The sequence below is a fragment of the Triticum urartu genome, chromosome 7A, assembly GCF_056163025.1.
Source record: "Triticum urartu cultivar PI428250 chromosome 7A, HENAU_Tu73, whole genome shotgun sequence".
NCBI classification, from domain to species: domain Eukaryota; kingdom Viridiplantae; phylum Streptophyta; class Magnoliopsida; order Poales; family Poaceae; genus Triticum; species Triticum urartu.
This window is the reverse complement of record NC_141879.1, coordinates 690,241,611-690,255,024: the sequence shown is the minus strand read 5'-3', so window position 1 is coordinate 690,255,024 and position 13,414 is coordinate 690,241,611. Positions and strand designations below refer to the sequence as shown.

The 13,414-nt window shown below is 49.5% G+C and overlaps 1 protein-coding gene across 1 annotated transcript; it reads left to right on the top strand.

The window, feature by feature from the left end:
• Positions 1-13: 13 nt before the first annotated feature.
• On the top strand, positions 14-2,974 carry LOC125525520 (Tetratricopeptide repeat (TPR)-like superfamily protein). Its single transcript, XM_048690526.2, has one exon. It carries the CDS (start codon positions 214-216, stop codon positions 2,647-2,649), a length of 2,436 nt encoding a protein of 811 aa, XP_048546483.2. The 5' UTR covers positions 14-213; the 3' UTR covers positions 2,650-2,974.
• Positions 2,975-13,414: the final 10,440 nt, after the last annotated feature.

The following is a 13,414-nucleotide window of genomic DNA, read 5'->3' as shown; positions in this document are numbered from 1 at the left end:
GAGCGAAACGGCAGGCGGGAGGACGTCGCTGCTGGCAGAGTGGCCGTGGCAGATGCCGTTCGTGTCATCGTCATCCTTTGCTGCCAATCCCCGTCCACCCGCTGCCGCCACCGTATCCCCAAAACCCCATCTCCCCTCACTGACACACTCCCATCCGTACGGCTGCTTCCCGAGCTCGCCGCAGCTGATTGCCAACCAATTGCGGCGCCGGCGATGGAGGCCACCGGCCGCGGGGTGTTCCCGAACAAGCCCACCCTCCCGCCGGGCCCCAAGAAGCGGGCGCCCCCGTCCCAGCAGACGCTCCTCCCGGCCACGCCCCCGCCGCAGGCCCCCTCCTCGCTCCCGCTCGACTCCTTCCTCCTCCACCTCACCGCCGCGCCGGCCCCGGCCCCGGCGCCCGTTCCGCGCCGGAGCCACCAGCAGACGCCGCACCACCAACACCACCACCCCACCCCGACCCCGGCGAGCTCCTTCCTCTCCCCGGCCGCGCAGGCGCTGGTGCTCGAGCTCTCCTCCACACCGCTCCCGGCCCTCCCGGCCTTCCTCGCCGCCCGCCGCGACGACCTCCTCCGCGCCGCCGACCTGCCGTCCCTCCTCAAGGCGCTCGAGCTCTCCGGCCACTGGGAGTGGGCGCTGGCGCTCCTCCGCTGGGCGCGCGCCGAGGGGGCCGCCGAGGGCGCCGCGCCGCTCGAGATGGTCGTGCGCGCCCTCGGCCGCGAGGGCCGCCACGACGCCGTCTGCGCGCTGCTCGACGAAATGCCGCTGCCGCCGGGAACCCGGCTCGACGTCCGCGCATACACCACCGTGCTGCACGCGCTCTCCCGCGAGGGCCGCTACGACCGCGCGCTCCGGCTCTTCGACGAGCTCCGGCGGGAAGGGGTGGCGCCCACGCGCGTCACCTACAACGTCGTGCTCGACGTCTACGGCCGCATGGGCCGCTCCTGGCCGCGCGTCGTCGCGCTGCTCGACGAGATGAGGGCCGCGGGGGTCGAGCCCGACGGGTTCACCGCCAGCACCGTCATCGCCGCTGCGGGCCGGGACGGCCTCGTCGACGAGGCCGTCGCCTTCTTCGAGGACCTCAAGGCCCGCGGCCACACCCCGTGTGTCGTCACCTACAATGCCCTCCTGCAGGTCTTTGGCAAGGCCGGGAACTACACGGAGGCTCTGCGAGTGATCAAGGAGATGGAAGACGCCGGCTGCAAGCCTGATGCCGTCACCTACAATGAGCTTGCTGGGTCATATGCCAGGGCTGGATTCTACCAGGAGGCTGCCAAATGTCTCGACACGATGATCGGCAAGGGGTTGCTGCCCAACACGTTCACCTACAACACCATAATGACGGCGTACGGGAATGCCGGGAAGGTGGACGAGGCGCTCGCCCTGTTCGACCGGATGAAGAAGAATGGGTTCGTCCCATACACAAACACCTACAATCTTGTCCTCGGCATGCTGGGGAAGAAATCAAGGTTCCCGGCGATGCTAGAGATGCTCGGGGAGATGTCGAGGAGCGGATGCACGCCGAACCGGGTGACATGGAACACGCTGCTGGCGGTCTGCGGGAAGCGAGGCATGGAGAGCTATGTCACTCGGGTGCTCGAGGGGATGAAGTCCTGCAGGGTTGAGCTGTGCCGAGACACCTACAACACACTGATATGTGCTTATGGCCGGTGTGGTTCAAGGGCCAACGCATTCAAGATGTATGATGAAATGACCGCCGCCGGCTTCGCCCCTTGCCTCACCACATACAATGCGTTGCTGAACGTGCTGTCTCGCCAAGGGGATTGGACTGCTGCGTGTTCCATCGTAAGCAAGATGAAGAGCGAGGGTTTCAAGCCAAACGACATGTCATACTCGCTGCTGCTCCAGTGCCACGCAAAGGGGGGCAATGCCGCGGGGATCGAGGCCATCGAGAGGGAAGTCTACCAAGGTACCATCTTCCCGAGCTGGGTCATCTTGAGAACACTTGTGATCGCCAACTTCAAGTGTCGGCGGCTGGATGGGATCGAGAGGGCGTTCCAGGAGGTGAAGGCCCGGGGCCACAAGCCGGACCTCGTCATCCTCAACTCCATGTTGTCAATATATGCGAAGAACGGAATGTACAGCAAGGCGATGGAGATGTTTGAGTCGATCGAGCAGTCCGGGCTGAGCCCGGACCTGATCACCTACAACAGCCTGATGGACATGTATGCCAAGAGCAACGAGCCCTGGGAGGCCGAGAAGATCCTGAAGCGGCTCAGGACCTCCCAGTCCCAGCAGCAGCAGCAGCTCAAACCCGACGTGGTGTCTTACAACACGGTCATCAACGGGTTCTGCAAGGAGGGGCTGATGAAGGAGGCCCAGAGGGTGCTGTCGGACATGATCGCCGACGGCGTGGCCCCCTGCGTGATCACCTACCACACGCTGGTCGGAGGGTACGCGAGCCGGGAGATGTTCGCGGAGGCGAGGGAGGTGGTTGGGTACATGATCCAGCGCAAGCTGAGGCCCATGGAGCTGACCTACAAGCGGGTGGTGGACAGCTACTGCAGAGCCAAGCGGTACGAGGAGGCCCACGGCTTCCTCGCCGTGGTCGCGGAGACCGACCCGAAATCCGACCAGAAGCTGCTGGGCACGCTCGCCGCCCGCATAGAGAGCGCCCAGTTCGGGAGATGAGATGATGGTGACCAAGGTGCTTGTTCATAGAGCTGTGTTGTTGCGTGTTCTGTGGCAGATATGTCGGGTGATTGCCAAGTTTTGACAGGGGAGCGTAGCATATTTACTTGTGAAGAAGATGAGATAGTGCTGCACAATGGCACACAACAGAACTAGTTTTCCTCGCATTCTTACAAAGTTATTATGAAAGTCGCATTCGGCTGTACAGTTGTTAGCCTATGGCAAGAGTCTGAATTTTGAGGTGCTTTGGATGTATCATTTGGCTTTGCAGAATATACATAAGCAGCAAGGTGGTGCTGCTCCCAAATTCTATTACCACTGTAAATTTTTATAAGATCGTTTATAGTCTATATATGACAGTGTCAAAAAACGCCTTACCTTACTTCTCAGTTGCAGAAGCCTGAACGCAACCTATGCAGTAGCTGTGTCTGTCTGACCCGTCCGTGGAATCTTTGGGGAGCTCAAACTCTGTCAAGCCACTCACTTGGCTACACACTTGCACACCGTCAGGTCTGTCACCTGGCTGTGTGTTTGGCACAGATAGTTCTCGGTGATTTCCGGGTTTTGACAGGGAGCGTAGCGTATTTAGCTGTGAAGGCAGTGCTGCAAAAAATGTCTGAATTGCTCCAGGTGATGTATCCTTTGATTTGGAGCCGGTTTCTGAAGTCCAGAGCATCCTCAGCTGCTGAAGCCTGAAGTCAAACTGTGCAGTAGGAGTAGTCAATCCTGCTTTCCGTTTACGGCCCCTCCCTCCGTGCGTAATCTTTGGCTACACACATTCGGTGTCAGGTCACACTTGTACGCCAGTACTTGGACAGTTCCTCGGTGCTCTTGCCCACACTATGCTACCCTACTCTTCTCTGCCCCGTGGTCACGTGCAGAGCCGGCGCTCTTGAGGCAGTGCTGGCCGACGATCGCCCCGGCCGTTCTACCCGTCGTAGTCCTCCATGGATCTCGTTTTCCCGCGCTCGCCTGTCGACCATCTATCGCTGGTAGTACTTCCTCCGTCCTGTACAAGCTGTCGCTCAAACAGATGCATCGGAGATTCGGAGGAAGTAGTAGTGGTACTTGTAGGACAGCATCCAAGACAGGCCACGAGGGAGGAAAGGAGTCCACCGCACTGTTGTCGCGCGGCGGCCGACGGCGACGCGAGGGCGTTCTCGCTGCCTCCACGGCTCTGGCTGGACCGCCGGTCTCCGTCGCACGGCCTGGGCCGGTGTCGGGTCACTCGCTCGCTCGGCTGCGCTGCGCTGCGCACTTGTGCTACTGCGCTGGTTGGACGGTTGCTCGGTGCTCTTGTCCAGTATGCTACGCTACTCTACTCTACTACTCTGCCCGTGTTCACGTGCAGAGCGGAGCCGACGGTGCCGGTGAGTCCGCCGGAGGGGCTGGAGGCCGACCGCGCCGGCCAGTGGCAGGGCCTCGCAGCTTTCTCCTTCTTCCGTGGGCCTCGCCGCTCTGACCTGTGGCTCAGGGTTCTCGCTCTTGTCCACACTCGTGGCCGGTGCACGGCTCCTTGGCGTAACCGGCGATGCCACCTCTTTTGTGGTGCTCGTCTCGTCCCTTTGAGCTGACAGAGCTAGCTAGCGTACCTTGTCAGCTTAGCTGGACGTGACGTGCAAATGGACCTGTGATGTGGTACGTTTTTTTTACTGTGATTGTCAAACTGACATGAGCTACTTGGAATTAAGCGGGAAGGGAGTTTAACTGAGGAACCATTTGAGGCTGCGGCTTCTTGTGTGGTTTGGTCACGGGCTCACGGCAGCCACCGTAGCCACTAGCCGGTGAGCATCCAAAGGTTCCATTTCGACCTGCAAGGCCCGCGAGGATCCAAAGGAGTCCACTGTTCCCACACGCGACCCGCTACGCGACGGCGGCAGGAACCGCCTTCTCGTCGCTTCCACGGCTCCCGGCCGGCCGGTCACCGTCCCACCGCCTCTCCATCCATCCATCCATCCTGACTTCGATCACATCTAGCACCTTCGCAATGGGAGTGGAAGCCTTGCCTTCAAACTTGAAAACAATTTTTTTTTTGCGGGAAACTTGAAAGCAAATTTGACAGGAAGACACAGGCCAAAAGACAGTAAAAGAAATGTAATATGCCTGCCGTGGATTTTTCTTCTTCTGATATACTCCCTCCCTCCGTTATTTTTTTTTTACTTTGTATGCTAGGTTTGTCCTGGGTCAAACTTTCGAAAGCTTGGCCAAATTTATAGAAGGAATACGAATATTTACGATATCAAATTTAATACCATTATATCCATTGTGGAATATATTTCCATATTGCATTCATTTGATATTGTGAGATAGGCTTGGGGTCTTAGGCCATCTCCAACTGGACTAATTCGGCCCCTCATTTGTCCACGGACATGCCTAGACAGTGTCCGGGCTGTCCGCATTGAATCTAATTTGTCCTTGCACGCCAATCATGTTTTTTAATTTATTTGGTCACATGCATATGATTGATATGCATGAAGAGAGAGAAGAAAGAATAAAGCAAGAGATAAAGTGGTATGGGGTGGACTGCATGAACACCCTCATATTCTTTCACATAAGGGATGTGTGTGAGGGTTTGCAGATAGTCTAGACATATGGGGACAATTAGAGGGTCCTCTCTCATGTCCAGATTCTCATCTTAGACGAAGTTTTTTTTTTGGGGGGGGGGGGTGTCGAAGATGCTCTACTAGTTAACACCACAAGTTGGTGGCCTAACCAGTCTGGGTTTGAGCTTGACCACCTCACATTAAAACTTGAGCATAACTCCTCCTATGCTCACCTGTTGATGTTATTAAGTTTGGTCAAATTTTACTAAAATTTACTTATGACAAACCTAATATACCAAATAAAAAGAAATGAAGGGAATACAAGGGACGAAGAGAAGGAATGTTTACAATGATTTCTTTATCCCATGAGTAGCAAACTTGTGTGTTGATGTGATTTGGTCGAAAAGCCATACCCACTGAACCTCGCCACATGGGCTACGACATATGATTTGCTATGGTACTAGAAGGGAATGCACGCTTTGTCGCGCCGTTGCTCCCTGTCGCTTTTTCTAATAGAAACTCAACACAAGATAACACTAATGTTTTTTCTTAAGACCCCGTTGGAGGGAAAGTGAAAATGTTGGGAAACATAGTAGAAAACAAAAACAAACCCTATGAATCAACTCCTAAGATCACTATGAAGATGCACATGAGATTGGATCAGATCATTACTAACTAGAGTGCGGCGGAAGTAGAGTTGGTGTGGATTGTTGGTCCACGACTAGGTTATATTCCTCTTAGCCATGAGAATTTATCCCTCGAACTGATCTATAGATCGAGCACCGAAAGTACAGTGCATCTGTCGGTATCCACACATACGGAAGTAGTGGTTCAACAGAGCTTCACCGTCTTGAATGAAAGATCCACCGAGAAAACTAGAGAGATGAGAATGGGTCGCGGAGGCAATGAGGGAAGGGGAATTCGTGGCTTGTGTGTTTTGGTGTGCCCCTACCACCTATATATAGGTGGAGGCCCAAGAGGTTTGCCGACCTAGGGAGGAGGAGTTCTCCCTGGACTGGCCACTCCAGTAGTCCCCATCTAGGAGGATTCCTCCCCAAGCAGCCTTGGTCCATATGAACTCTTTGGTCCAACCGCTTTGGGCCCTTGATGGCACCTGAAGGAAATATGCCCTAGAGGCAATAATAAAGTTGTTATTTATATTTCCTTATATCATGATAAATGTTTATTATTCATGCTAGAATTGTATTAATCGGAAACTTAGTACATATGTGAATACATAGACTAACATAGTGTCCCTAGTATGCCTCTACTTGACTAGCTCGTTAATCAAAGATGGTTAAGTTTCCTAGCCATGGACATGTGTTGTCATTTAATGAACGGGATCACATCATTAGAGAATGATGTGATGGACAAGACCCATCCGTTAGCTTAGCACTATGATCGTTTAGTTTATTGCTATTGCTTTCTTCATGACTTATACATGTTCCTATGACTATGAGATTATGCAACTCCCGAATACCGGAGGAACACTTAGTGTGCTATCAAACGTCACAACGTAACTAGGCGATTATAAATATGCTCTACAGGTGTCTCCGATGGTGTTTGTTGAGTTGGCATAGATCAAGATTAGGATTTGTCACTCTGTGTATCGGAGAGGTATCTCTGGGCCCTCTCGGTAATGCACATCATTATGAGCCTTGCAAGAAATGTGACTAATGAGTTAGTCATGGAATGATGCATTATGGAACGAGTAAAGAGACTTGCCAGTAATGAGATTGAACTAGGTATGATGATACCGACGATCGAATCTCGGGCAAGTAACATACCGATGACAAAGGGAACAACGTATGTTGTTATGCGGTTTGAGCGATAAAGATCTTCGTAGAATATGTAGGAGCCAATATGAGCATCCAGTTTCCTCTATTGGTTATTGACCGGAGATGTGTCTCGGTCATGTCTACATAGTTCTCGAACCTGTAGGGTCCGCACGCTTAACGTTCGATGACGATTTGTATTATGAGTTATGTCATTTGATGTACCAAAGTTTGTTCGGAGTCCCAGATGAGATCACGGACATGACGAGGAGTCTTGAAATGGCCGAGACATAAAGATCGATATATTGGAAGGTTATATTCGGACACCGGAATGGTTCCGAAGTCTTTCAGGTATTTTCTGGAGTACCGGGAGGTTACCGGAACCCCCCCCCCCCCGGGGGGGTGGGTGGGTTAATTGGCCTTCATGGGCCCTAGTGGAAGAGAGGAGGCAGCGGCCAGGTGGAGGCGCACCCCCCAAGCCCAAACCGAATTGGACTAGGGTTGGGGGGCGGCCCCCTTTACTTCTCTCCTCCTCCTCTTTCCCCCTTCTCCTTGTGGGAATAGGAAAGGGGGGGCCGAATCCTACTTGGACCGGGAGTCCAAGTAGGACTTCCCCCCTTGGCGCGCCACACGTATGGCCGGCCTCCTCTCCCCCCTTTATATACGTGGGAGGGGGGCACCCCAAAGGCACAAGAGACAATCTCTTAGCCGTGTGCGGTGCCCCCCTCCACAGTTTTCCACCTCGATCATATTGTCGTAGTGCTTAGGCAAAGCCCTGCGTCGGTAACTTCATCATCACCGTCACCACGCCGTCGTGCCGACGAAACTCTCCCTTGGCCTCAACTGGATCAAGAGTTCGAGGGACGTCACCGAGCTAAACGTGTGCAGATCGCGGAGGTGCCGTGCGTTCGGTACTTGGATCGATTGGATCGCGAAGACGTTCGACTACATTAACCGCGTTACTAAACGCTTCCGCTTTCGGTCTACGAGGGTACGTAGACACACTCTCCCCCGCTCGTTGCTATGCATCTCCTAGATAGATCTTGCGTGATTGTTGGAATTTTTTTGAAATACTGCGTTCCCTAACAGTGGCATCCGACCAAGGTCTATGCATAGATGTTATATGCACGAGTAGAACACAAAGAGTTGTGGGCGATAATAGTCATACTGCTTACCAACATGTCATACTTTGATTCAGCGGTATTGTTGGATGAAGCGGCCCAGACCGACATTACATGACCGCGTTCATGAGACTGGTTCTACCGACGTGCTTCACACACAGGTGGCTAGTGGGTGTCTGTTTCTCCAACTTTAGTTGAATCGAGTGTGACTAGGCCCGGTCCTTGTTGAAGGTTAAAACATCACACTTGATGAAAATTCGTTGTGGTTTTTGATGCGTAGGTAAGAACGGTTCTTGCTAAGCCCGTAGCAGCCACGTAAAACTTGCAACAACAAAGTAGAGTACGTCTAACTTGTTTTTGCAGGGCATATTGTGATGTGATATGGTCAAGACATGATTATATAAATTGTTATATGAGATGATCATGTTTTGTAACAGTTATCGGCAACTGGCAGGAGCCATATGGTCGTCGCTTTATTGTATGAAATGCAATCGCCATGTAATTGCTTTACTTTATCACTAAGCGGTAGCGATAGTCGTAGAAGCAATAGTTGTCAAGACGACAATGATGCTACGATGGAGATCAAGGTGTCAAGCCGGTGATGATGGTGATCATGACGGTGCTTTGGGGATGGAGATCAAAGGCACAAGATGATGATGGCCATATCATATCACTTATATTGATTGCATGTGATGTTTATCCTTTATGCATCTTATTTTGCTTACTACGGCGGTAGCATTATAAGATGATCTCTCACTAAATTTCAAGGTATAAGTGTTCTCCCTGAGTATGCACCGTTGCTACAGTTCGTCGTGCCGAGACACCACGTGATGATCGGGTGTGATAAGCTCTACGTTCACACACAACGGGTGCAAGCCAGTTTTGCACAAGCAGAATACTCAGGTTAAATTTGACGAGCCTAGCGTATGCAGATATGGCCTCGGAACACTGAGACCGAAAGATCGAGCGTGAATCATATAGTAGATATGATCAACATAGTGATGTTCACCATTGAAAACTTGTCCATCTCACGTGATGATCGGACATGGTTTAGTTGATATGGATCACATGATCATTTAGATGACTAGAGGGATATCTATCTAAGTGGGAGTTCTTAAGTAATATGATTAATTAAACTTTAATTTATCATGAACTTAGTACCTGATAGTATTTTGCATGTCTATGTTCTTGTAGATAAATGGACTGTGCTACTTTTCCTTTGAATTTTAATGCGTTCCTAGAGAAAGCTAAGTTGAAAGATGATGGTAGCAACTACACGGACTGGGTCCATAACTTGAGGATTATCCTCATTGCTGCACAGAAGAATTACGTCCTGAAAGCACCGCTAGGTGCAAAGCCCGCTACAGGAGCTACTCCAGATGTTATGAACGTCTGGCAGAGCAAAGCTGATGACTACTCAATAGTTCAGTGTGCCATGATTTACGACTTAGAATCAGGACTTCAACGACGTTTTGAACGTCATGGAGCATATGAGATGTTCCAGGAGTTGAAGTTAATATTTCAAGCAAATGCCCGGATTGAGAGATATGAAGTCTCCAATAAGTTCTATAGCTGCAAGATGGAGAAGAATAGTTCTGTCAGTGAACATATACTCAGAATGTCTGGGTACCACAACCACTTGACTCAACTGAGAGTTAATCTTCCTGATGATAGTGCCATTGATAGAGTTCTTCAATCACTGCCACCAAGCTACAAAAGCTTCGTGATGAACTATAATATGCAAGGGATGGATAAGACAATTCCCGAGCTCTTCGCAATGCTAAAGGCTGCGGAGGGTAGAAATCAAGAAGGAGCATCAAGTGTTGATGGTCAATGAGGGAGTCCTGGATTAGGGGGTCTCCGGACAGCCGAACTATATCCTTTGGCCGGACTGTTGGATTATGAAGATACAAGATTAAAGACTTCGTCCCGTGTCCGGATGGGACTTTCCTTGGCGTGGAAGGCAAGCTAGGCAATACGGATTTGTATATCTCCTCCCTTGTAACCAACCTTGTGTAACCCTAGCCCCCTCCGGTGTCTATATAAACCGGAGGTTTTAGTCCGTAGGACAACATACAATCATACCATAGGCTAGGTTCTAGGGTTTAGCCTCTACGATCTCGTGGTAGATCAACTCTTGTAGTACTCATATCATCAAGAACAATCAAGCAGGACGTAGGGCATTACATCCATCAAGAGGGCCCAAACCTGGGTAAACATCGTGTCCCCTGCCTCCTGTTACCATCCGCCTTAGACGCACAGTTCGGGACCCCCTACCCAAGATCCGCCGGTTTTCACACCGACATTGGTGCTTTCATTGAGAGTTCCACTGTGTCGTCACCGTAAGGCTTGATGGCTCCTTCAATCATTAATAGCGATGCGGTCCAGGGTGAGGTTTTCCTCCCCGGGCAGATCTGATGTCTACTACACAACCTTCTTCTTGTAGACGTTGTTGGGCCTCCAAGTGCAGAGGTTTGTAGGACAGTAGCAAATTTCCCTCAAGTGGATTACCTAAGGTTTATCAATCCGTAGGAGGCGTAGGATGAAGATGGTCTCTCTCAAGCAACCCTGCAACCAAATAACAAAGAGTCTCTTGTGTCCCCAACACACACAATACAATGGTAAATTGTATAGGTGCACTAGTTCGGCGAAGAGATGGTGATACAAGTGCAATGTGGATAGTAGATAATAGTTTTTGTAATCTGAAAATATAAAAACAGCAAGGTAACTAATGATAAAAGTGAGCATAAACGGTATTGCAATGATAGGAAACAAGGCCTAGGGTTCATACTTCCGCTCAAGTCCTCTAAACAATAATAACATAATTGGATCACATAACTATCCCTCAACATGCAACAAAGAGTCACTCCAAAGTCACTATTAGTGGAGAACAAACGAAGAGATTATGGTAGGGTACGAAACCACCTCAAAGTTATTCTTTCCAATCAATCTGTTGGGCTATTCCTATAAGTGTCACAAACAACCCTAGAGTTCATACTAGAATAACACCTTAAGACACAAATCAACCAAAACCCTAATGTCACCTAGATACTCCAATGTCACCTCAAGTATCCGCGGGTATGATTATATGATATGCATCACACAATCTCGGATTCATCTATTCAACCAACACATAGAACCTCAAAGAGTGCCCCAAAGTTTCTACCGGAGAATCATGACGAAAACGTGTGCCAACCCCTATGCATAGGTTCATGGGCGGAACCCGCAAGTTGATCACCAAAATATACATCAAGTGAATCACGTGATATCCCATTGTCACCACAGATACGCACGGCAAGACATACATCAAGTGTTCTCAAATCTTTAAAGACTCAATCCGATAAGATAACTTCAAAGGGGAAACTCAATCCATTACAAGAGAGAGAGGGGGAGGAGAAACATCATAGGATCCAAATATAATAGCAAAGCTCGCGATACATCAAGATCGTATCACCTCAAGAACACGAGAGAGAGAGAGATCAAACACATAGCTACTGGTACATACCCTCAGCCCCGAGGGAGAACTACTCCCTCCTCGTCATGGAGAGCACCGGGATGATGAAGATGGCCACCGGAGAGGGATTGCCCCCTCGGCCAAGGTGCCGGAACGGGTCTAGATTGGCTTTCGGTGGCTACAGAGGCTTCTGGCGGCGGAACTCCCGATCTATTGTGCTCCCCGATCGTTTTAGGGTATATGGAGATATATAGGCGGAAGAAGTACGTCAGGGGAGCCATGAGGGGCCCACGAGGGTGGAGGGCGCGCCCAGGGGGGTGGGCACGCCCCCTGCCTCGTGGCTTCCTCGTTGCTTCCCTTACGTGGACTCCAAGTCTCCCGGGTTGCTTTCCTTCCAAAAATAAGTTCCGTGAAGTTTCAGGTCAATTGGACTCCGTTTGATTTTCCTTTTCTGCGATACTCTAAAACAAGGAAAAACAGAAAGTGGCACTGGGCTCTAGGTTAATAGGTTAGTCCCAAAAATCATATAAAATAGCATATAAATGCATATAAAACATCCAAGGTTGATAATATAATAGTATGGAACAAACAAAAATTATAGATACGTTGGAGACGTATCAGCATCCCCAAGCTTAATTCCTACTCGTCCTCGAGTAGGTAAATGATAAAAACAGAATTTTTGATGTGGAATGCTACCTAACATATTCATCATGTATTTCTCTTTATTGTAGCAACAATATTCAGATCCATAAGATTCAAGACAAAAGTTTAATATTGACATAAAAATAATAATACTTCAATCATACTAACAAAGCAATCATGTCTTCTCAAAATAACATGGCCAAAGAAAGCTATCCCTACAAAATCATATAGTCTGGCTATGCTCCATCTTCACCACACAACATATTTAAATCATGCACAACCCCGATGACAAGCCAGGCAATTGTTTCATACTTTTGATGTTCTCAAACCTTTTCAATCTTCACGCAATACATGAGCGTGTTCCATGTACATAGCACTATAGGTGGAATAGAATGGTGGTTGTGGAGAAGACAAAAAGGAGAAGATAGTCTCACATCAACTAGGCGTATCAACGGGCTATGGAGATGCCCATTAATAGATATCAATGTGAGTGAGTAGGGATTGTCATGCAACGGATGCACTAGATCTATAAATGTATGAAATCTCAACAAAAGAAACTAGTGGGTGTGCATCCAACTCGCTTGCTCACAAGACCTAGGGCATTTTGAGGAAGCCCATCATTGGAATATATAAGCCAAGTTCTATATGAAAATTTCCCACTAGTATATGAAAGTGACAAAACAAGAGACTCTCTATCATGAAGATCATGGTGCTACTTTGAAGCACAAGTGTGGTAAAAGGATAGTAGCATTGCCCCTTCTCTCTTTTTCTCTCATTTATTTTTTATTTTTTTTATTTGGGCCTTTTCTCTTTTTATGGCCTCTTTTCTCTTTTTTTATTTGGGCTTCTTTGGCCTCTTTTATTTTTTTATTTTCGTCCGGAGTCTCATCCCGACTTGTGGGGTAATCATAGTCTCCATCATCCTTTCCTCACTGGGACAATGCTCTAATAATGATGATCATCACACTTTTATTTACTTACAACTCAAGAATTACAACTCGATACTTAGAACAAGATATGACTCTATATGAATGCCTCCGTCGGTGTACCGGGATGTGCAATGATGCATGAGTGACATGTATGAAAGAATTATGAACGGTGGCTTTGCCACAAATACAATGTCAACTGCATGATCATGCAAAGCAATATGACAATGATGGAGCGTGTCATAATAAACGGAACGGTGGAAGGTTGCATGGCAATATATCTCGGAATGGCTATGGAAATGCC